The 21,274-nt window shown below is 45.6% G+C and overlaps 1 protein-coding gene across 3 annotated transcripts in view; it reads right to left on the bottom strand.

Annotated features, from left to right (window-relative positions):
* Positions 1-21,274, bottom strand: part of IDUA (alpha-L-iduronidase) — a 79,936-nt gene that overhangs the window by 13,868 nt on the left and 44,794 nt on the right. For 2 of the 3 annotated variants that reach the window (XM_048851473.2, XM_048851476.2), the window contains 8 exons: positions 17,262-17,344; positions 16,534-16,641; positions 12,092-12,187; positions 11,257-11,459; positions 9,775-9,954; positions 5,578-5,794; positions 4,574-4,786; positions 3,761-3,882 (listed from right to left, as the gene is read on the bottom strand). In XM_048851473.2, coding sequence (XP_048707430.2) covers positions 3,761-3,882; positions 4,574-4,786; positions 5,578-5,794; positions 9,775-9,954; positions 11,257-11,459; positions 12,092-12,187; positions 16,534-16,641; positions 17,262-17,344 — 1,222 coding nt within the window. The remainder of the gene's footprint in view (positions 1-3,760; positions 3,883-4,573; positions 4,787-5,577; positions 5,795-9,774; positions 9,955-11,256; positions 11,460-12,091; positions 12,188-16,533; positions 16,642-17,261; positions 17,345-21,274) is intronic. The other variant, XM_048851475.2, reaches the window with a different exon arrangement.

The raw sequence follows: 21,274 nt of genomic DNA, 5'->3' as shown, positions 1-21,274 counted from the left end.
GCGGACCAGTTGGCCAAGCTGAGAGTACGGCTGAGCCTTGCATGGACTGGCCGTTGTTTGGTCTTCGCTGGAGCTCAGTTCTGGTTGTGGGATGACTGGTGGAAAGGGCAGCGTCAGGCTGTTCCTATGCCAATGTGGAACTAGGATGGACACATATGATGTATGGTTTATTAGTGTTGTGAGTGCCTTGTGCAGTTTGTTCCAAAGGGCTGCATCAGAGTACGAAGCCTGCAGAGTCATTGTGATCTTTAGAAGCCAAACATCCATCACTGAAAGTAGTCTGCGGTTTTAAGGAGGGAGCCCAAAAACCAAGGCCATTTGCATGCCAGTTTGAGTAATGACCCAGTAACGCCTTTCTGATTAGCTATCTTTGCAAAGCTCACCACAGTGCAAGGTGCACACAGTGTGCAAAAGAGGCACCTTCCCCGCGTAGTGGAAATGACTGAGTTATAGGAACAGCTACTCGCTTGAAATCAGCGTCAGACCCTTTCGTACCAGTGAGGGTGTTTACAAGCTGTCGACTGGGCAGGGGAGGAATGAGTTAAGTGTCCGGCCTGCAGACAGAGCCTGTAGTTGGCTCTGCCCGTCAACATCTGCCAGGTAATTCAAGCCTGGATGGTGTCCTCTGCAGCTGGAGGAAATAAGTGGGAGAAAGCAGGTTTCAGAGAGATGGCAGAGCAACGATCTCATGGATGCCTGAGCGATGGGGAGGAGGCAGGAGAGTGCTGGATACCCAAACCACGGGAAGTTCCTATCTACTTTGGACTAAGAAGGGGGAGATGCATTGCCCCACATCACCCTTAACTTAGCTCCTACACCTGAGAGTGCAGAAGGAAGCTAGCAGGCTTTTCCTGAGGGGAAGGAAAGTGCGGGCTACAGAATGTTCATTCACACAGTCAGCGGGCAGATGGGGCCAGCTGTCCTCAGTCCCCCACTCCTCTGAATTTAAGTCACCAGCTCTTTAAATGCCCAGTGAACGAGGGCAGCTCCAGACCCCCTGAGGGAGAAAAATATGTTGATTTTTGTCCCTCTGGATCTGACCCCAGCTGGTATCCAGCACAGGATGTTGGTTTTGTTATGGAAGGGTTCTCTCTACCTCTCCGCGTGGGGCTTTTCTGTCTAGTTCCTACTGTGGCCAGTCAGCTCTCTTCCACTAGCTCCTTGGTAAAGCTGGCCCAGGACACATACAGTGCTTATTTGAGACCTTCCGGGAAGCAGCCGCAGATCTCTGCTTTCAGTGGAAGTGGCGTATTGCAATCTGTGGGGACAGAGCCCAGCTGATGACAGTTAAAAGCAACCTGATCATATGGATCCTAAACATCATACCGACTGCCTCACACTTTCATATGCTGTGGGCCTGCAAACCTGCACCGGTCCTTCATCAAGCTCTGAACTACTGACCTTCCTGGAAAGCTGTCCAGTAAATGTAGAGCTTTTCTATTGCCCTGCTAAGCCCTAGTTTCCCACCACCAGTAGCTCCTCTCACACTGCGAGGTAGCTTTCATGAGGCAAAGTTCCCATTCTCCTCTTGATTTTAAGGACAGAGGTGCAGGTTTTCCTGTGTGATCAGCATTCTCCCTTTGCTGATGCCTTCACCAATTCATCTTTGGTGCGGCACTTAGTTTAAGTTACCGATGTACATGGGCACTTCATTGAGCTTCACTCGTCTGTCCAGCCGGGAATATCGATGTTCTGTCCATGCATAGCAAGGCAGAAGCACTCATTGTAGAAAACACCTGGAAGCTGATAACCAAATGGAGTTGTTTCCTCTTGTTTCAGACTCTATTGAAGAAACTGAGCAGCTGATAACTCAGCATTTGGAGGGAATTTCAGACTTAGGTGTGCTTCCCTGATCTCCCACTCAGAAAGAGGGGCAGCAACTTGGCAGCAAGATTCATGCCAGGGCCTCAGCCAGCTTTGGATAGCTCTGAAGGAGGAGGATGACTAAGGTGTAAGGTCTCATCCCACTTTTCTCCTTGTAGTTCAGCTAGTCAAGTTTCTCAGATGGTGGCGATAAGTGTAGAATTGCCATAGATTGTTAATCAAGGTTCCTTAAATCTTTTTAGCCAATCCAGTCTGCACTGTCTTCCAGCAGCCAGACAGGTTTCTCCATTGTACTAAGTACAATGCTTCTCTTTCATGAATTTTGTATAATTAGTTGCTAGTTAGAGCATGGTAGTTACATGCCTTTGGCCTGGTCATGGTTAGGGATCAGAAGTCTTGAGGGAGGGTTTGCAGATATTCTTTAATCTGTAAATTATTACCAGCTCCAGAAACTTGAGAAACTCTGTAATAGGGCATTAAAAAACCACAAAGGTGAAACCCAGCCCGTATTAAAGTCAATGAGAGTTGCCACTGGCTCCAATGGTGCCAGGATGTCACCCAAAATGTCACATTCACTTTCTGGTTTGGATTTATTTTCAGAGGAATGAGAGAGGAGATTACTTGCTTTAAACATCTGTTACTGCTTGACCAAGGCAGGGCAGTCACTTCTTAAACTGCGGGACAATCGGTAAGGCAGGTTGGTGATCTGCATTCTGTCCTTTTGGCATATGTAGGCTGAATGTTTAGTAAAAGCTGCTACAATGCCAAATGTGTTTGAATTGCCCATCTCTGGTGGTTGGAGGGCTGCACATGCTAACTGCCACCTGTCTGAGACTTGTCCTACATTTTATTTTTCCCCTGGTCAGTACTACTATGGACTTAGATTTAAAATCTAATGTAAACAGCGAAGAGCAGACACAAACAAGAGGGTTCCCACTCATCTGTGCAGTCCCTTAGCAGTCTGAAAAGCTTTCGAGCAAGCTGTAATGCACCTACCTGTCTAGGCTTATCATGGTAATCAAGGAGGAAAGAGGTGATAACCACATGACTCAGTCCATGCTAAACTTAGTATCTAAATAATCCTCCAGAACTGTGGTTCTCAAACTTTAGCAACCTGAGGACCCCCATTTTGATTTAAAAAATTTTTGGGACCCCCAAACCCCCTGTTCAGCCCCAGGCTCCGCCCCCCACTCCACCCCTTTCCCCAAGACCCCACCCCTGCCCCACCTCTTTCCGCCTCCCACTCACTCCATCCTCCCCTCCCCCCATCACTCGCTCTCCCCCACCCTCACTCACTTTCACCAGGCTGGGGCACGGGGTTGGGGTGCAGGAGGGGGTGCGGGTTCTGGGATGGAGTTTGGGTGCGGGTTGTGGGTTCTGGGATAGGGCAGGGGGTTGGAGTGTGGGTTCCTGCCGGGTGGCGCTTACCTTGGATGGCTTCTGAAAGCAACGGCTCCTAGGTGTGTGTGTGGGGGAGCAGGGGATCACCGCGCGCTGCCCCTGCCCGCAGGCCAATGGGAGCTGTGGAGTCAGCGCTCTGGGCGAGGGAAGCATGTGGAGACCCACTGCCACCCCCGCCCCCACCAGGGGTGCAGGGACATACTGGCTGCTTCCAGGAGCAGCGTGGAGCCAGGGCAGGCAGGTAACCTGCCTGAGCCCCGCTGTGCTGCTGGACTTTTAGCATCTATAATCTTCCAGCGTGCAGGAGGTGCTGGGAAAGAAGGGGAGGAGTTGAGGGAGGGAGGGGAAGGGAGGAGTTGATCAGTGCGGCCCGCGGACCCCCTGGAGTACCCTTGGGGACCCCCAGTTCCGTGGACCCCAGTTTGAGAAATACTACTCCAGAACATAAACCAGTCATCAGGCTCCTTAGCCATAATGTCACCAGTTCATGAACAGTGTGTTGACACTGACAATTTTTACCACATATGCATCATACCTCGGCATCTCTTATTTGTTGGAATTGCTTTACAGAAGGAAAATCAGGGCTTCCTACTTTCTTCCACTCCAAATAGGGATTGGTTAGGTTGTTGTCCAGGTAGTATGTCACATACACAAGATCTTTGGAAACACAAAGGAAACATGTAAAGCTCCTGATCTGGGTTCAAAAACGAAGGGTAAGACTTTCAAAAGTGCTTAAATGACTTAAGAGCCAAAGCCCAATTTTCAAAAGTGACTTCAGAGCCTGAATCTCACTGAAAGTCAATGAGACTCGGAATAAAATGTTCACAAGTGCTTAAGACTAAATATTTTCAAGCCTTGGTCCTTAATGTTATGCTTTTAAATTCCTATCTAGGCTCCTAAATAGAAGTGTCCTGACTTTCACAGGTGCTGAACCCTAGTAGCAACTGTTGAAGACAACACCAGCAAATCCTATACAGTGTGCAATGTTCAATATCTAGATTACATCGTGATCAATCCCGGAGGGAACTCTTTGCTCGGCAAGACCTGGCTCAGGGGCAGCTGGGCTGAATAGTTTCTGAAAGGGTAGAATTCACAGTATCCCTTAAAGACCGGAGGCAGGTCCAACTCTGGGATCAGGATACACAATCTTTCCTAATACAGTGCTCCCAGACCCCAGAAAATCTGGGGCTGCCAGGTAAGGAGAGATTTCTAGTCACAAATGGAATCTGCTTGGTAATATACAAATTCTAGCTGTGACCTCAGTTATGAAATGAACACTTTGGAAATGTTTAACGTGAACGTTTTCCTGGGGCTCCAGTACACAAATCCCCACACACAGCCCGTTTACCTGCATGCCTGGGGAAATGGGTAATGTTCACTGTTACAGCACTGATGTTAGAGGATGTCTGGTTATCATCACTAGCGTAGATCAGCGTGGTGGCCTGCCAGCTGTCTGACGGCTGTAGCTCAGCAGGAGCGTGCGCGGTGGCTAGTACACCAACAGTGTTGGTGTCGGCACTTTCGTCTTTGCTGATAATATCTGCAAAAACTTGGTTTTCCCCTGAAAGTAAAAATATATTTTTGTCACAAAAGGTAACTAGCCCAGCTGTAGACCTGGGACGAGGTGAAACTCATAACTGTCTATATGCGGGCTGAGCTGTAGATTACTTGGTGATACCAGCATGAATTTGAAGTAGCACTGGTGAAGTCACTGGATTTACCTTGGCATAACTGAAACTGCCCATGGTGTTCAGCTCTGGAAATACAGCCCTGGTTCTGCAAAGCACTGCAACATGTGCATAAATCTCATTTACTGTGTCTGTACAGCACCTCGGTGGTCTGCCAACCTGTTTGGCCTTTAGGTACTACATGCCTAATAATAGTTTTAAGTCAATAAGACTTAAGCATGTATCTAAGAGAATCAGGGCCTAGATTAACACCTTGGCAGGAGCTCAGAAGAACTGAGAGGCCGGAGAGCTTATTAAAGAGAAATATAGCTTGAATGGACCTGGCCCAGGGGGATACCAGTCCACAAAAGGTAAAAGGAAAGGTACTGACCGAGGTGGCATATGGGGTATAAACAGAAGCAATAGGATCAATTTAGAGGGATAACAGACTGTCAGGAAAACAGCCTGACACCAAGACTGTTAATCTCCCAGGGAGAGGGGTGGAAGCACCATTCCTTGTGACACATACAACTGGACTGGACAAATTGCTAGTAAATGTGGAGGAGGGAATAACCCTGCTTTCGCAGGAAGATGGAGTAGATGACTTGTTGATAGATTTTAAGCATGTAACTTGCACGTGACTGGGGATTGGCATTTAGCGACTTAAAACAAATATTTACCATACCTAGCAGTGCCAGCAATCCCATTACAGTGAGCACAGGCTTCCTCACCATCTGGACATGAGGTGGCTTTGTGTTGTTCATCTGAAATCGGGCAGTCAGTGTTCTCTGGGTGAAGTAATGGGGATGATAGTTCATGAAAGCATTGTCATTACTCAGTAAAGTGTAGTTGATAGTGTTGTTGGTTTTGGAAATGAGCAGATTTTGATGTTGGATGATTACCTGTAAAGCGAAAAACTGGCCATCATGCTGGGGAAAAACCACTTCTTGCCAACACTCTAAAGAATAAATTCCTATTTTAAAACCAACAGTCTTGTTTCTGTTGAACTGCATATTCAGCATACATGATCCTGCGGCAGTTCTACATGATGGGCTGGTTCTGTCGGGGACCACTTTAACTCATTTCCGTGCATTCGTTTACCCGCTGAAAACAGCGGAGTAGAGCACCCTAGCTTCATTTGGATATTGTAGTGAAGCTACAGAACTACATCTCTACCCCGATATAACACAAATTCGGATATAACGCGGTAAAGCAGCGCTCGGGGGAGGGGGAGGCAGGGCTGCACGCTCCGGGGGATCAAAGCAAGTTCGATATAACGCGATATCACCTATAACGTGGTAAGATTTTTTGGCTCCCGAGGACAGCGTTATATCAGGGTAGAGGTGTAGTTTCACCCCTATGCTGCCACATGTGTGTGCAGGATGAAGAGCTGTACATGCAATGAAAGCAAAAGCATACAACATTTTGGCTTCAAAATTCATGAAGATCATCTCAGAGTGGCTTTAGTTCAGATAAGCTCTCAGGTTGGCTAAAAAAATTAGGGCATCAGTAGGATTGTGGCAGTGCATTGACTCAGATGTGAAGGATTAACCCTACCTGTGAGAATGCACAGGGAGCAGCGGGCTCTCTGTGAGAATGCCAAGCGTTTCACAAAGGAAGAGTTCTAGACATGCTGTGTAAGCAGGAGGTGAAGGGGCTCAAGCCATGTTAGCTGGACACTGGAATTACAGACAATGGAGATAGCTCTACTAGATTTCTGAAGAGAGTTCCGTAGCAGTCCTTTCGGAAAATCTGGAGACTTCACACCATCCCTGAGAAACTCTTTTATTAATAGTGAAGGTTGACACACACTTCCTCAGGAAGTTGTCTTAAGTGTCCAGAGGATGGAATTATTAGAGTGGTTTAGTACTTATGTAAAGAGCTGTCACTAGAGATGTGATTTCTGCATTTTCTGTCAAAATAATGTTTCATTAGTGACCTCATTGTACTGCATGTATAAGAAGTTAGCAGCATTTTGCCCTTACCGTTTCACCAATTATAATAATTGGGACAGTGATTAGGATCATTCATTAATGGACCACGTATACTATTAATTGCAATACAAGAGGTAGCCTTATGGTCTAAGTATTGGATTAGCACTCTGGGCTTACACCCAAACAGTATGAAATAACTCCACTGATCTTGGTGGAATTGCTTTGGATTTACATGGGCATAACAAAGTGCAGACTTTGGCCCGGTTCCAATTCCTTGCTGAGTGACCTTGGGCACGCCCCTTTTATTTCTCTGTAAAATGGCGACCAATGCAACAAGGAGATAGATCAAAAGTGTAGGCCAGAGCAGAAATGTGAAGGGTTCTGCAGGCAAATCCCCCAAATGTTTACACTTTTTGCAAGGCAATAATAAGGAGCCTGTGAAGAGGCTGAGAGGGGATTCACTTTCTTTAAAGAGTCAGCAAAAATTGGTATGACATAAGCAGTGATAAAGCTATCACAGGTTTCAGAGGAACAGCCGTGTTAGTCTGTATTCACAAAAAGTAAAGGAGTACTTGTGGCACCTTAGAGACTAACCAATTTATTTGAGCATGAGCTTTCGTGAGCTACAGCTCACTTCATCAGATGTATACCGTGGAAACTGCAGCAGACTTTATATACACACAGAGAATATGAAACAATACCTCCTCCCACCCCACTGTCCTGCTGGTAATAGCTTATCTAAAGTGATCAACAGGTGGGCCATTTCCAGCACAAATCCAGGTTTTCTCACCCTCCACCCCCCCACACAAATTCACTCTCCTGCTGGTGCTAGCCCATCCAAAGTGACAACTCTTTACATAATCAAGTCGGGCTATTTCCTGCATAGATCCAGGTTTTCTCACATCCCCCCCACCCCCATACACACACAAACTCACTCTCCTGCTGGTAATAGCTCATCTAAACTGACCACTCTCCAAGTTTAAATCCAAGTTAAACCAGAACATCTGGGGGGGGGGGGGTAGGAAAAAACAAGAGGAAACAGGCTACCTTGCATAATGACTTAGTCACTCCCAGTCTCTATTTAAGCCAAACTGGACAGTCTCTACGTAAAAGAATAAATGGACACAAATCAGATGTCAAGAATTATAACATTCATAAACCAGTCGGAGAACACTTCAATCTCTCTGGTCACGCAATCACAGACATGAAGGTCGCTATCTTAAAACAAAAAAACTTCAAATCCAGACTCCAGCGAGAAACTGCTGAATTGGAATTCATTTGCAAATTGGATACTATTAATTTAGGCTTAAATAGAGACTGGGAGTGGCTAAGTCATTATGCAAGGTAGCCTGTTTCCTCTTGTTTTTTCCTACCCCCCCCCAGATGTTCTGGTTTAACTTGGATTTAAACTTGGAGAGTGGTCAGTTTAGATGAGCTATTACCAGCAGGAGAGTGAGTTTGTGTGTGTATGGGGGTGGGGGGGGATGTGAGAAAACCTGGATCTATGCAGGAAATAGCCCGACTTGATTATGTAAAGAGTTGTCACTTTGGATGGGCTAGCACCAGCAGGAAAGTGAATTTGTGTGCGGGGGTGGAGGGTGAGAAAACCTGGATTTGTGCTGGAAATGGCCCACCTGTTGATCACTTTAGATAAGCTATTACCAGCAGGACAGTGGGGTGGGAGGAGGTATTGTTTCATATTCTCTGTGTGTATATAAAGTCTGCTGCAGTTTCCACGGTATACATCTGATGAAGTGAGCTGTAGCTCACGAAAGCTCATGCTCAAATAAATTGGTTAGTCTCTAAGGTGCCACAAGTAAAGCTATCACAAGTATACAGTGTAGCCATAGCCGTGTTGGTCCCAGGATATTAGAGAGACATGATAATATCTTTTAGTGGCCCAGCTTCTGTTGGTGAGAGAGATGAACTTTCGAGCTTACACAGAGCTCTTCTTCAGGTCTGGGCAAGGTACTCAGTGACACTGCTAAATACAAGGTGGAACAGATTGAAAGGTGTTAACTACTTACGCTAAATAACCTTTCCCAGACCAGAAGAAGGGCTCTGTGTTAGCCTGAAAGCTTGTCTCTGTCTATCACAAGCATACCACAGACAGGAAGTATTTGAGAAATGAGATGTGCCAGCTCACACTTAGAGGTTTGTGCACATCCAAGTGTGCAAACCCAGTCAATTTTTTGGGTCAATACTCCCATGGGCTTTGCAGGGACTTAGAAAGATCCATCAAGTTGCTCATATCTCCTCTCCAAATGTGAGGGTATGGTTCAGCAGATACCACAGGGAACATTCACAGGTTGGTATAACTGGCATGCTCCCAGGAGGAGGTGGTCTCTTCCCCAGCTTTGCAGTTGCCTCCATGGTTACCTAGTTCTGCACTGCCCCCCTAACTAAGGGCCATATGCCCATTGCATGGTCTGACCCTTGGTGCGGGCAGTAATAATGAGGTCATGTCAGCCCTCTGTGCAGAGACCTCACCCAAAGCCCAAGAACTACTGCATTAAGCAGTCAAGGAGGATGTTAATGGTGCTTAGGGCTTTCTGGGAAAGGATGATTTTGTACAGTTGCAGGTGTATAATGCACCGCAAGAAGATAGTGGCGAGCCTATTACAGGGAATGAGGGAAAGTGAGTTTAGCCAATCATGCAGTAGGATTCACGGTAACAGTGTCCCCCGCACATTCTCCAGTTCTCATAGGAGGAGGAGTTTTCATAGGGCTGTTTTCTACAGAGACACTTGGGAATGGGAAGATGAATTAACTAAAGCTGTGAAGTTAAAGCACCTGACACCTTGGTGTGAGAGCATTCAAACTTCAGGATTTGGCTTGTAATTTTTTCCTGAAGTCCATCCAGAAACCTAATAAAACGTTCTTTTGGCAACACACTTGCTCTGCAGATTAGCTTATTAGGTGAAGACACTAAGTGAGCATTGAGTTACCTTCACCACCATGGCTGCATAGGTCACATCAGCTCTCCACGTTTGTGGAACTGACCATCCAACCAGTGGGTCTGCTTCATCATTGTATATAGGAACCGAGGTGAAATTTGGGAACAACTTCTGAATTTGTTCCATTGCTTCTGTTTCTTGCTCTAAGATGTGAAGAGAACTTCCAGCTCCCTGTAACAACAGGAATCCCGTTTCATGCAAAGTGAGGAAGCAAAGTGTCATGTATGGTATTCTGAACAGTGGTTCTCAAACTTATTTGATTAGTCCCCCCTTCTTTGTGTCTGTAGTTGTTTATTGCCCCCACAAGTACATATATTGATTAAAAAAAATCAACATGCAGCTCTCACTAAATATTAAAAACAGTGAAGCACTGATTCAAACAGAACCAACGATTCATTGTAATAAGAACAAAATCAAAATTGCGATTATGGTCCATTTGTTTACAAATAAATATGCACACCGCATCATAGCAAACGGATTAACGTACAGATGGCAACGATTTTGTATAATGCTATACAAGCTTAACAGAAATCCATCAAAATGCACAGCACCATCTAAGGCCCTGGTATGGCTGGGGGAGTCAGCTTTGCTAATTATTCATTGCTGTGGGTTAAATGTGTGCAGTAAGGTTTTTTCCCCCTAAAGCTTCTCACGCTCCCCCTCCCCTCGAATACATTCTGTGCCCCCCCAGGAGGGCCTGCCCCCCAGTTTGAGAACCTCTGCTCTGTAAGACAGAGCACAAGCACGTATGTCCCTGTCAGATTTGTGTGCAGTGTTGTTGTAGCTGTGTCGGTCCCAGGCTATTAGAGAGACAAAGTGAGTGAGGTAATATCTTTTATTGGATCTGAAGAAGAGATCTGCGTGGCTCGAAAGCTGGTCTCTCTCACCATCAGAAGCTGGTCCAATAAAAGAGATCACCACAACTTGCCTGTCAACTTTAACATTTCTAGTCTATCTGCTCAGGCACTAGACTGTTGACAGGTGGTCAAGACTATTATTTTAAAGGGGAAAATTGTTTATTTTCCCCCACTCTCCCACCTGTGAAAGTGGCGGAAAAGCTGTTTTCAAGTGGACACTAGACATGGAAGCATTCAGCTTGGAAGGAGGTTTGTCTATTAGAACACTCTGGAATTGTTATGGTTACGTACTCCATTATGGGCAGAGCCGAATTCTGAAAGTGAAGTTTATAAACCAGAGGGGCTGCACAGTCAACCGTAGCAATACATTGGATTAAGAAGAAAAGGAGTACTTGTGGCACCTTGGAGACTAACAAATTTATTCGAGCATAAGCTTTCGTGAGCTACAGAAAGCTTATGCTCAAATAAATTTGTTAGTCTCCAAGGTGCCACAAGTACTCCTTTTCTTTTTGCGGATACAGACTAACACGGCTGCTACTCTGAAACCTGTCATTGGATTAAGAAATACTCTCATGTACACTTTTCTTTATTAAACAGTTAGAAGCCTTGGACTGACCTTCTTATGTAGGGCTATGTAGTCCAACCTCACACCAGTTGCTCCAGTGAAGAAGTTGGTTCCATTGTGGCAGTGATGTAGAAGACTCCAGCAGATGGGCGACTTTGGGAATGGATGGAAAGAATCTCCCGGGCCTCCAAATTTCAGTAAAGAACTAGCTTCTCTTAACCCTTCTGAGCATGCATCGTAATAATTGAGAAACCCTAGAGTCAGAACAATTATGTATACAGTAGATGGTTACAGCTTAAAATTATAATGGTGTCTTGATTCAAATTACCGAAGAGTATGGTTAGTCCTCATATTGCTGCAGTGGGCTGTGAGCAATTAGAAAGTACGCACAACTAACAGCATACGATGTGTTTGAAGCCACCTTTTTCCACTTTCTCTCTCCATTACTGATCACAACAGGGGTCTCGAAGTCCCCTCCCTTGGTTTCATAGAGTCTTGGCAACAGGAAGCTCCTTTAAAGGATTTTGCCTGGGCAAGCTATCAAGGCACATATCTATTAAAACACATGGCTTTAAAGCAGAAAAAAAAACTTCATAGCACAACTTTAGTTTATAACCAAACAATGAAAAACATGGTTGTATTGGTGTCACCCTTACTCCCCATTCCCCACCCTCATTTCTGTTTTCTCTCATGTTAAAGTCTAACCTGAGACTTTATGAAATTCAGGGCAGGAATGCTATTAATGGACGTTATGTGGATCACACCCAGGGCCAATCCCTTATAAAACAGAATATACCTGTATATACCCTATTATTTATCACCCCACCTGCCCCTACCCTATTCCACCCCACATGAGTTAAATCAAGGTCAAAAGAAACAAACTTACCTTTGACACTCATTGACACATTATCGAAGTCATGATGATCTGGCTCATTCCAAGTTTCAAAATTCCATTTGGCAACATGTTCCAATCCATATTTATCTGCAGATGAAACTACCTTTCATTACTGCACAGTACACTTCCATGTGGCAATGAATAATTCAGGGATAGAGCTCAGGACCAACCTGTAGTCTTCCAAACATAGTGGATTAAATTCTGCCCTTTGAAGTGCCTGTGCAGCTACCATGGATTTCAACGGCTGTGGTATTCCATGGGTGGCTCAACGGCCTGGCTCAAGTCGCTGAATTTGAGCTCTGCAGTGAGCTGTAGCTCACAAAAGCTTATGCTCAAATAAATTGGTTAGTCTCTAAGGGTATGTCTACACTATGAAATTAGGTCGAATTTATAGAAGTCGGTTTTTTAGAAATCGGTTTTATATATTCGAGTGTGTGTGTCCCCACAGAAAATGCTGTAAGTGCATTAAGTGCATTAACTCGGCGGAGTGCTTCCACAGTACCGAGGCTAGAGTCGACTTCTGGAGTGTTGCACTGTGGGTAGCTATCCCACAGTTCCTGCAGTCTCCGCTTCCCATTGGAATTCTGGGTTGAGATCCCAATGCCTGATGGGGCTAAAACATTGTCGCGGGTGGTTCTGGGTACATATCGTCAGGCCCCCGCTGCCTCCCTCCCTCCGTGAAAGCAAGGGCAGACAATTGTTTTGCGCCTTTTTTCCTGACTTACCTGTGCAGATGCCATACCACGGCAAGCATGGAGCCCGCTCAGGTAACCGTCACCGTATGTCTCCTGGGTGCTGGCAGACGTGGTACTGCATTGCTACACAGCAGCATCAACCCATTGCCTTCTGGCAGCAGACGGTACAGTACGACTGGTAGCCGTCATTGTCATGTCCGAGGTGCTCCTGGCCACATCGGCCAAGAGCGCCTGGGCAGACATGTGTGCAGGGACTAAATTTGGAGTGACTTGACCAGGTCATTCTCTTTGGTCCTGCAGTCAGTCCTATTGAACCATCTTATGGTGAGCAGGCAGGCGATACAGATTGCTAGCAGTCCTACTGTACCATCTTCTGCCAGGCAGGCAAGAGATGAGGATTGCTAGCAGTCGTATTGTACCATCTTCTGCCAGGCAGGCAAGAGATGAGGATGGCTAGCAGTCGTACTGTACCATCTTCTGCCGAGCAGCCATGAGATGTGGATGGCTTGCAGTCCTTCTGCACCGTCTGCTGCCAGCCAAAGATGTAAAAGATAGATGGAGTGGATCAAAACAAGAAATAGACCAGATTTGTTTTGTACTCATTTGCTTCCCCCCTTCCCCCGTCTAGGGGACTCATTCCTCTAGGTCACACTGCAGTCACTCACAGAGAAGGTGCAGTGAGGTAAATCTAGCCATGTATCAATCAGAGGCCAGACCAACCTGCTTGTTCCAATAAGAACAATTACTTAGGTGCACCATTTCTTATTGGAACCCTCCGTGAAGTCCTGCCTGAAATACTCCTTGATGTAAAGACACCCCCTTTGTTGATTTTAATTCCCTGTAAGCCAACCCTGTAAGCCATGTCGTCAGTTGCCCCTCCCTCCGTCAGAGCAACGGCAGACAATCGTTCCACGCCTTTTTTCTGTGCGGACGCCATACCAAGGCAAGCATGGAGCCCGCTCAGCTCACTTTGGCAATTAGGAGCACATTAAACACCACACACATTATCCAGCAGTATATGCAGCACCAGAACCTGGCAGAGCAATACCGGGTGAGGAGGCGACGTCAGCGCGGTCACGTGAGTGATCAGGACATGGACACAGATTTCTCTGAAAGCATGGGCCCTGCCAATGCATGCATCATGGTGCTAATGGGGCAGGTTCGTGCTGTGGAACGCCGATTCTGGGCTCGGGAAACAAGCACAGACTGGTGGACCGCATAGTGTTGCAGGTCTGGGACGATTCCCAGTGGCTGTGAAACTTTCGCATGCGTAAGGGCACTTTCATGGAACTTTGTGACTTGCTTTCCCCTGCCCTGAAGTGCATGAATACCAAGATGAGAGCAGCCCTCACAGTTGAGAAGCGAGTGGCGATAGCCCTGTGGAAGCTTGCAACGCCAGACAGCTACCGGTCAGTTGGGAATCAATTTGGAATGGGCAAATCTACTGTGGGGGCTGCTGTGATGCAAGTAACCCACGCAATCAAAGATCTGCTGATATCAAGGGTAGTGACCCTGGGAAATGTGCAGGTCATAGTGGATGGCTTTGCTGCAATGAGATTCCCTAACTGTGGTGGGGCCATAGACGGAATCCATATCCCTATCTTGGCACCGGAGCACCAAGCTGGCGAGTACATAAACCGCCAGGGGTACTTTTCAATAGTGCTGCAAGCTCTGATGGATCACAAGGGACGTTTCACCAACATCAACGTGGGACGGCCGGGAAAGGTACATGACGCTCGCATCTTCAGGAACTCTGGTCTGTTTCAAAAGCTGCAGGAAGGGACTTTATTCCCAGACCAGAAAATAACTGTTGGGGATGTTGAAATGCCTATAGTTATCCTTGGGGACCCAGCCTACCCCTTAATGCCATGGCTCATGAAGCCGTACACAGGCAGCCTGGACAGTAGTTAGGAGCTGTTCAACTACAGGCTGAGCAAGTGCAGAATGGTGGTAGAATTTGCATTTGGATGTTTAAAGGTGCGCTGGCGCAGTTTACTGACTTGCTTAGACCTCAGCGAAACCAATATTCCCACTGTTATTACTGCTTGCTGTGTGCTCCACAGTATCTGTGAGAGTAAGGGGGAGACGTTTATGGCGGGGTGGGAGGTTGAGGCAAATCGCCTGGCTGCTGGTTACGCGCAGCCAGACACCAGGGCGGTTAGAAGAGCACAGGAGGGCGCGGTACGCATCAGAGAAGCTTTGAAAACCAGTTTCATGACTGGCCAGGCTACGGTGTGAAAGTTCTGTTTGTTTCTCCTTGATGAAACCCCCCGCCCTTTGGTTCACTCTACTTCCCTGTAAGCTAACCACCCTCCCCTCCTCCCTTCGATCACCGCTCGCAGAGGCAATAAAGTCATTGTTGCTTCACATTCATGCATTCTTTATTCATTCATCACACAAATAGGGGGATGACTACCAAGGTAGCCCAGTGCATCTGAGTTGAGAGTGCTGTCCAGAGCGGTCACAATGGAGCACTCTGGGATAGCTCCCGGAGGCCAATACCGTCGAATTGTGTCCACAGTACCCCAAATTCGACCCAGCAAGGCCGATTTAAGCGCTAATCCACTTGTCAGGGGTGGAGTAAGGAAATCGATTTTAAGAGCCCTTTAAGTCGAAATAAAGGGCTTCATCATGTGGACGGGTGCAGGTTTACATCGATTTAACACTGCTAAATTCGACCTAAAGTCCTAGTGTAGACCAGGGCTAAGGTGCCACTAGTACTCCTTTTCTTTTTGTGACTAAAAAGTAGCTTATCTTTTGCTCATTCTCTGTGGCTATCAGCATAAGCTTTCTTCCTGTCAAGCACTGTTGTCTATCTTGCCCTTTACACAACCAACGTACGGCCATAGTGGATCCAAACGATCATGTTCACTACATATATACAACGTGCAATGCCTAAACACACGGCTGCCCTGGCACAGTTCTGGTGCCTCCCGAAGCAAAGACTGAGAGGGCTACTAAAGGCCTTGAACTATTCAAAGGCTTGCTATCTGCTATAAACTACAACTACCCTTGCAGCCTTGTTCTCTTAGATGCCCCTCTTCTTCTCTCCTGACCAGGACTTTGCTAAATCATGTCACTTTCTGGTCAGTCTTGAAAATCCATCCCTTCTTCTATTCTCATTCCTGACATTGTCATTGACTTCCAGTGTGACCCTGGGCATGTCACTTAACTTGTTGGTACCTCAGTTCATCCAGCTGCAAAATGGGGGTAATGGTATTTATTTTATCTACTTCCCAGGGATGTGAGAGACTTAAGAGGTTCATTATTGTACAGCGCGTTGAGCTGTGGGTGAACAGCACTGGAGAAGTGCTAATCCTCATGATTTCAGCCTACACAGTTTGGCTTAGCCTAATTTTTTATTGGGCTAAACACTGTATTAGTTGTTTTTAGTGTTGTATTGTCTAATGTTGAGTGGTGAAATGAAAATGAAACTAAAAAAAGATAAGAAGTGGAATTGGGCAAATAATTCTCAGCCTCAATTAGAACTCCTCACTCAATGGGCAGAAACTTAAATGTAGTGAGCTCCATGACTTGTTTCAAGATGTTTCAGTCACTCACCCTTCTATGAAGCTTTTTCCAAAATTGAGTTCAAGAATTGGTATTGCTTAAATAAACCCACTCAAACCTCTCCCATTCACCCAATTGCTGCTAATGCATCCTGAAATCAAGTATAAACCATAGAACTTTGGAAGAATAAAGGACTGATTATTAAACAATGATTATTTAATAACTCACCTATGTATCTCTTGGCCAGAAGTGCAATTAGGCTCCTCCATCTTATAACCTGTTTTTTGTCTTCAAAATCTGTAAAGTATCCTGAAAGGCTTCCCATCAATTCAAATCCTTAAATAAACACAAGAAGTCTAACTCCCCATTTTCATGAACTGGTTTACTTTTGATTAGCTAAGGAAGTTATTGAGTCTTATTGACACTTAAGAATCTGAAACTACAAAAGACACAGGAAATTAGTTACATTAAATGGGCAACCTTTCCTGATGCCACACGCTAATTCCACACAAATAGTTACTTTGGACTTGAGGTCGTTCAAACTCATTGCTTGCCAACAGTCTTAGGCGTTACCACCTCAGGTTATGAATTGGAGTGTGACTTAGAGGTATTGGAGGTGTGTATAGTTGTATAGGGGTAGTGAAAGCAAGATGAGTTTAGGAACGTGTCCTCTTTGGTCCTTTCTTGAGCGTATTTCAGTGAGGAGAGAGTTGATCACAGCTTCCAGTTCAGAAGTCTCAGATTAATGCCAAAGCACTTACAAGCAAAGCACTTATGTGCTGCTTCACATTATTCCCAGTTCTGTGTGCAGAATTTCCATTTACATAAATGGGAATCAAATGTAAGTAGAAGAGAACTAATTTTGGACCAAAATCTGCTCTAGCAAAAGCTGTTTAGTCTGACGATTGTACATTTGATCCAACATGTTTAACTGACCAGGAAAAAGCTGTCTTTACCTGGAATGAGTTTGTTTTTCCAGAGAAGATCCATCAAGTTATCCAGACTGGTAAAGTTGTAGTGAAGTTTTCCATTTGTCACTCTAAAGAATATAGGTAATTTAAAGATACAAAACAAAGAAAATAGCTAAAGTAAGCAAGAGAGACTAAAATATTCACATGACAAAGCATTTAAATTTTGATTGTAAATTCTTCTGGCCAGCAACTGTATTACTGTTCATATAGCATGTGACACAATGGTGCAGGGCCCTGTTTTTGGTTGATCCCTAGGTGCTACAGGAAAACAACTAACAGCATTTGTATAATAATGAAACTGTATCACTTTTATACTTAATATAAACAAAACCTTTGTCTCAAATAGATCAACTGCTTTAGTTATATAATTCACAGCAACATTTCAGTTGTTTAGAAATACATACGTTATTTTTTATTCTGATTTTAAAAGTTTTGCCATAATGTGATTATTCTAACAAAGACAGCATGTGGCTCCAGTATAAAGAAGGCTGTATTACGTGTGGGTAAGATGCCCATTCTCTTCTGGCACACAGGACCAGTATGGTACTTCTAAAGGATTTACATATGAGATTTTTTTCTTGTAAAGTGATAGATGTCTATAGCATCTAAGCACAGGCTTTTCCTTGCCCAGCCCATGGCATTTTCATCTCCCAGAGGAAGGAACATAAGCAACACAGCAGATCGGGTGAGAGATCATGGGCTTTTTACCCATGCTTTCATTTGGACCCTGTGTTATTTGAATCACCAATTTCTTACCCACGTACAAAGCAGCTTTACCAAGATTTTCTCCACTCCATTTGCTTTCTTGCGGCCACCAACCAGTTGCCTAGTACATCCCTGGTCCAAAATGAATATATGCCTAACTTTAATTCTCATGATTTTAGTTCTTGCTCTGGTTGTTTAGCTGGATTCTTCATTGCTTTTAGCACAGCTGAGGATTAATAAATATATTTGCTGGGTAAATGAGAAGGTCTTTCCTAAACCTGTGGAAGCACACACCTACAGTAACTGTGTTCCAATTTTAACAGCCTTTAATATTTTCCACATACAGCATGGGTGTAAGACTGCCATAAAAGCCATTCCCAACTTACATCTAGGGCCAAATTTTTGGATGAGTATCCTTCTAACCTCCTGTAGCGAGGGGGCGTGGCCTCCCTTGGAGACAGACGGAGGGATAGCATGGGCCCCCCCTGGTGGGCAGAGCCGGGACACCCATGCCCGCACGGCCAGAAGGGTGGGACAGGCACCAGAAATATAAAAGGCCAGCCCTCCAGCTCAGTTAGAGAGGAGCTGTCAGAGAAGAACATCTCTCACCCACTGCTGGGGCTGCCATTAGCCGTTTACCCCAGCGAGACGGATGACAACCCTGGGACCCAGGTATCCACCCTCAAACAGGAGTGTAGGAAGTAGCCATGGGGAGCTGAATATAGTTCAGTTCTGTTACTGACAGCTGGACAGTGAATTGCAGCTGGATTTCCCCGCTGACCTGGGCTGAACGCAGTGGCGTCGGGTGGGCCCAAGTCCCCCAACCCCTGCCACCCCACCACAGGCCAAGAAGTCTGCGTTTGTCAGTGGTCCACCAGAGCCAGGACCCCTGACTATTTGCTACCCCGCCCTGTTTGAGGGCCTGGGCAAACAGACTGGTTACTACACTGTCCTGAGTACATGCCAGAACTTCCTGACTTTGCTGCCCGCCCTGTTCGAGGGCCTGGGTTAATAGATTCCTTAGCTTCTCTGTCCTGAATACTGGCCAGAGCCATTCACTGCTTGCTGCCTTGCTCTGCTGGAGGCCCGGGGCTTGTGGACACTCCTGTTCTACCCTGACTGTAGGCTAGAGCCCCCTGTTTGGTGCCCTGTCCAGTCAGAGGACTGGGGCTCCTAGACTCAGTACTGGATTACCCCACTGAGTGGCAGAGAACCCGATGCTAATTCCCCTGTGAATTGTGCTTGTCCAGAGGACTTGTAGCGAGGGGGCGTGGCCTCCCTCCCAGATGGAAGGAGGGACAGCCGTGACCACTTTACACCTCCTTATATGTGCACAACACTCGGCAAGCATTGGCAGTTCCTTACCTGAGCCAGCACCCCAATCTGAACACTTGCACATAAGGATTATAATTTGCCCCACAAAATCAATTTGTCCCAATTAATTTTGCAGGTGTAAATTAACACTCGCTCACAACATTTTTCATGTTCATGTGCAAAATATGCCCAGGCGTATATGTGCATTGGTTATTTTTTGTTTTGTTTTGCCTGGAGGCTGAATATTTAGTCCTGACATTTGTCTTTGGTAAATTTGAAACTTGATTTTTAAATTCGTGGAGGTTTTTAATAACAATATCTCCACTTGGTTGTTTTGGCACATACCAATTGTCCAAAAAAAGAATAACTATAATCCTATGTAACAATATTCTGAAAATGTAATTTATTGTTTCCTTGGCATAAGACCTGCATGTGGACAAATTGATTCATACCATATTCAGAATAACTAGTTAATTAACCATTTAGGGATTGATCACAGTGCAAGAAATGAGTGTAGTGGGTGGAAATGCAAGGCAAAAAGTGGTAAACATGACAGGGAATCCAGTGTTGGATACTTTAAATCATGTAGCAGGGGAAATTGTGAGATGGAACTTCTGCCTTTTTTCTTTAACTGCTCTCCTTTATGGGGCAGATTTGATTGGAGAGTCTGTAAGTTTAGTGATCCTGGAGCAGTGCATGAACTAAGAGGATTTATAAAACTACCTAGAGAAGAAAGACCAGAATGTTGGTGACCTGAAGAGGAACCAGGACTGTCAGTATAGAATCACAGACATGTACCATTAGATGGGACCTCATCCAGTCCCCCATGCTGAGGCAGGACCAAGTATAGCTAGACCGTCCCTGACGGGTGTTTGTCTAAGCTGTTCTTAAACTTCCCCAGGGACAGGAATTCCCCAACCTCCTTTGGAAGCCTATTCCTGTACTTAACGATCCTTACCGTTAGAAAGTTTTTCCTAATATCTAACCTAAATCTTGCTGCAGATTAAGCCCTTTACTACTTATCCTACCTTCAGTGGACATGGAAAACAATTGATTATTGTCCTCTTTATTACAGCTGTTAACATATTTGAAGACAGTTGCCAGGTCCCACCTCAGATTGGTGGAAACTATAGTAAAGACCAGAATTATCAGACACACATAAACATGACTGTTTGGGAAAGAGTCATTGCACCTCTTGTAAAGGGAAGTCCTGCCTCACCAATCTATTTGAGTTTTTTGAGAGAGACAACAAGCATGTAGCCAAGGGGGATCCAGTGGATATAGAATCATAGAATATCAGGGTTAGAAGGGACCTCAGGAGGTCATCTAGTCCAACCCCCCTGCTCAAAGCAGGACCGATCCCCAATTAAATCATCCCAGCCAGGGCTTTGTCAAGCCTGACCTTAAAAACTTCTAAGGAAGGAGATTCCACCACCTCCCTAGGTAACGCATTCCAGTGTTTCACCACCCTCATAGTGAAAAAGTTTTTCCTAATATCCAACCTAAATTTCCCTCACTGCAACTTGAGACCATTACTCCTTGTCCTGTCATCCACTACCACTGAGAATAGTCTAGATCCATCCTCTTTGGAACCACCTTTCAGGTAGTTGAAAGCAGCTATCAAATCCCCCCTCATTCTTCTCTTCTGTAGACTAAACAATCCCAGTTCCCTCAGCCTCTCCTCATAAGTCATGTGTTCCAGACCCCTAATCATTTTTGTTGCCCTCCGCTGGACTCTCTCCAATTTTTCCACATCCTTCTTGTAGTGTGGGGCCCAAAACTGGACACAGTACTCCAGATGAGGCCTCACCAATGTCGAATAGAGGGGGACGATCACGTCCCTCAATCTGCTGGCAATGCCCCTACTTATACATCCCAAAATGCCATTGGCCTTCTTGGCAACAAGGGCACACTGTTGACTCATATCCAGCTTCTCGTCCACTGTAACCCCCTAGGTCCTTTTCTGCAGAACTGCTGCC

Source organism: Caretta caretta, chromosome 5, assembly GCF_965140235.1.
Source record: "Caretta caretta isolate rCarCar2 chromosome 5, rCarCar1.hap1, whole genome shotgun sequence".
In the NCBI taxonomy this organism is placed as follows: domain Eukaryota; kingdom Metazoa; phylum Chordata; order Testudines; family Cheloniidae; genus Caretta; species Caretta caretta.
Note: the sequence above shows the minus strand (reverse complement) of the source record. Positions and strands in the feature narration are given on the sequence as shown.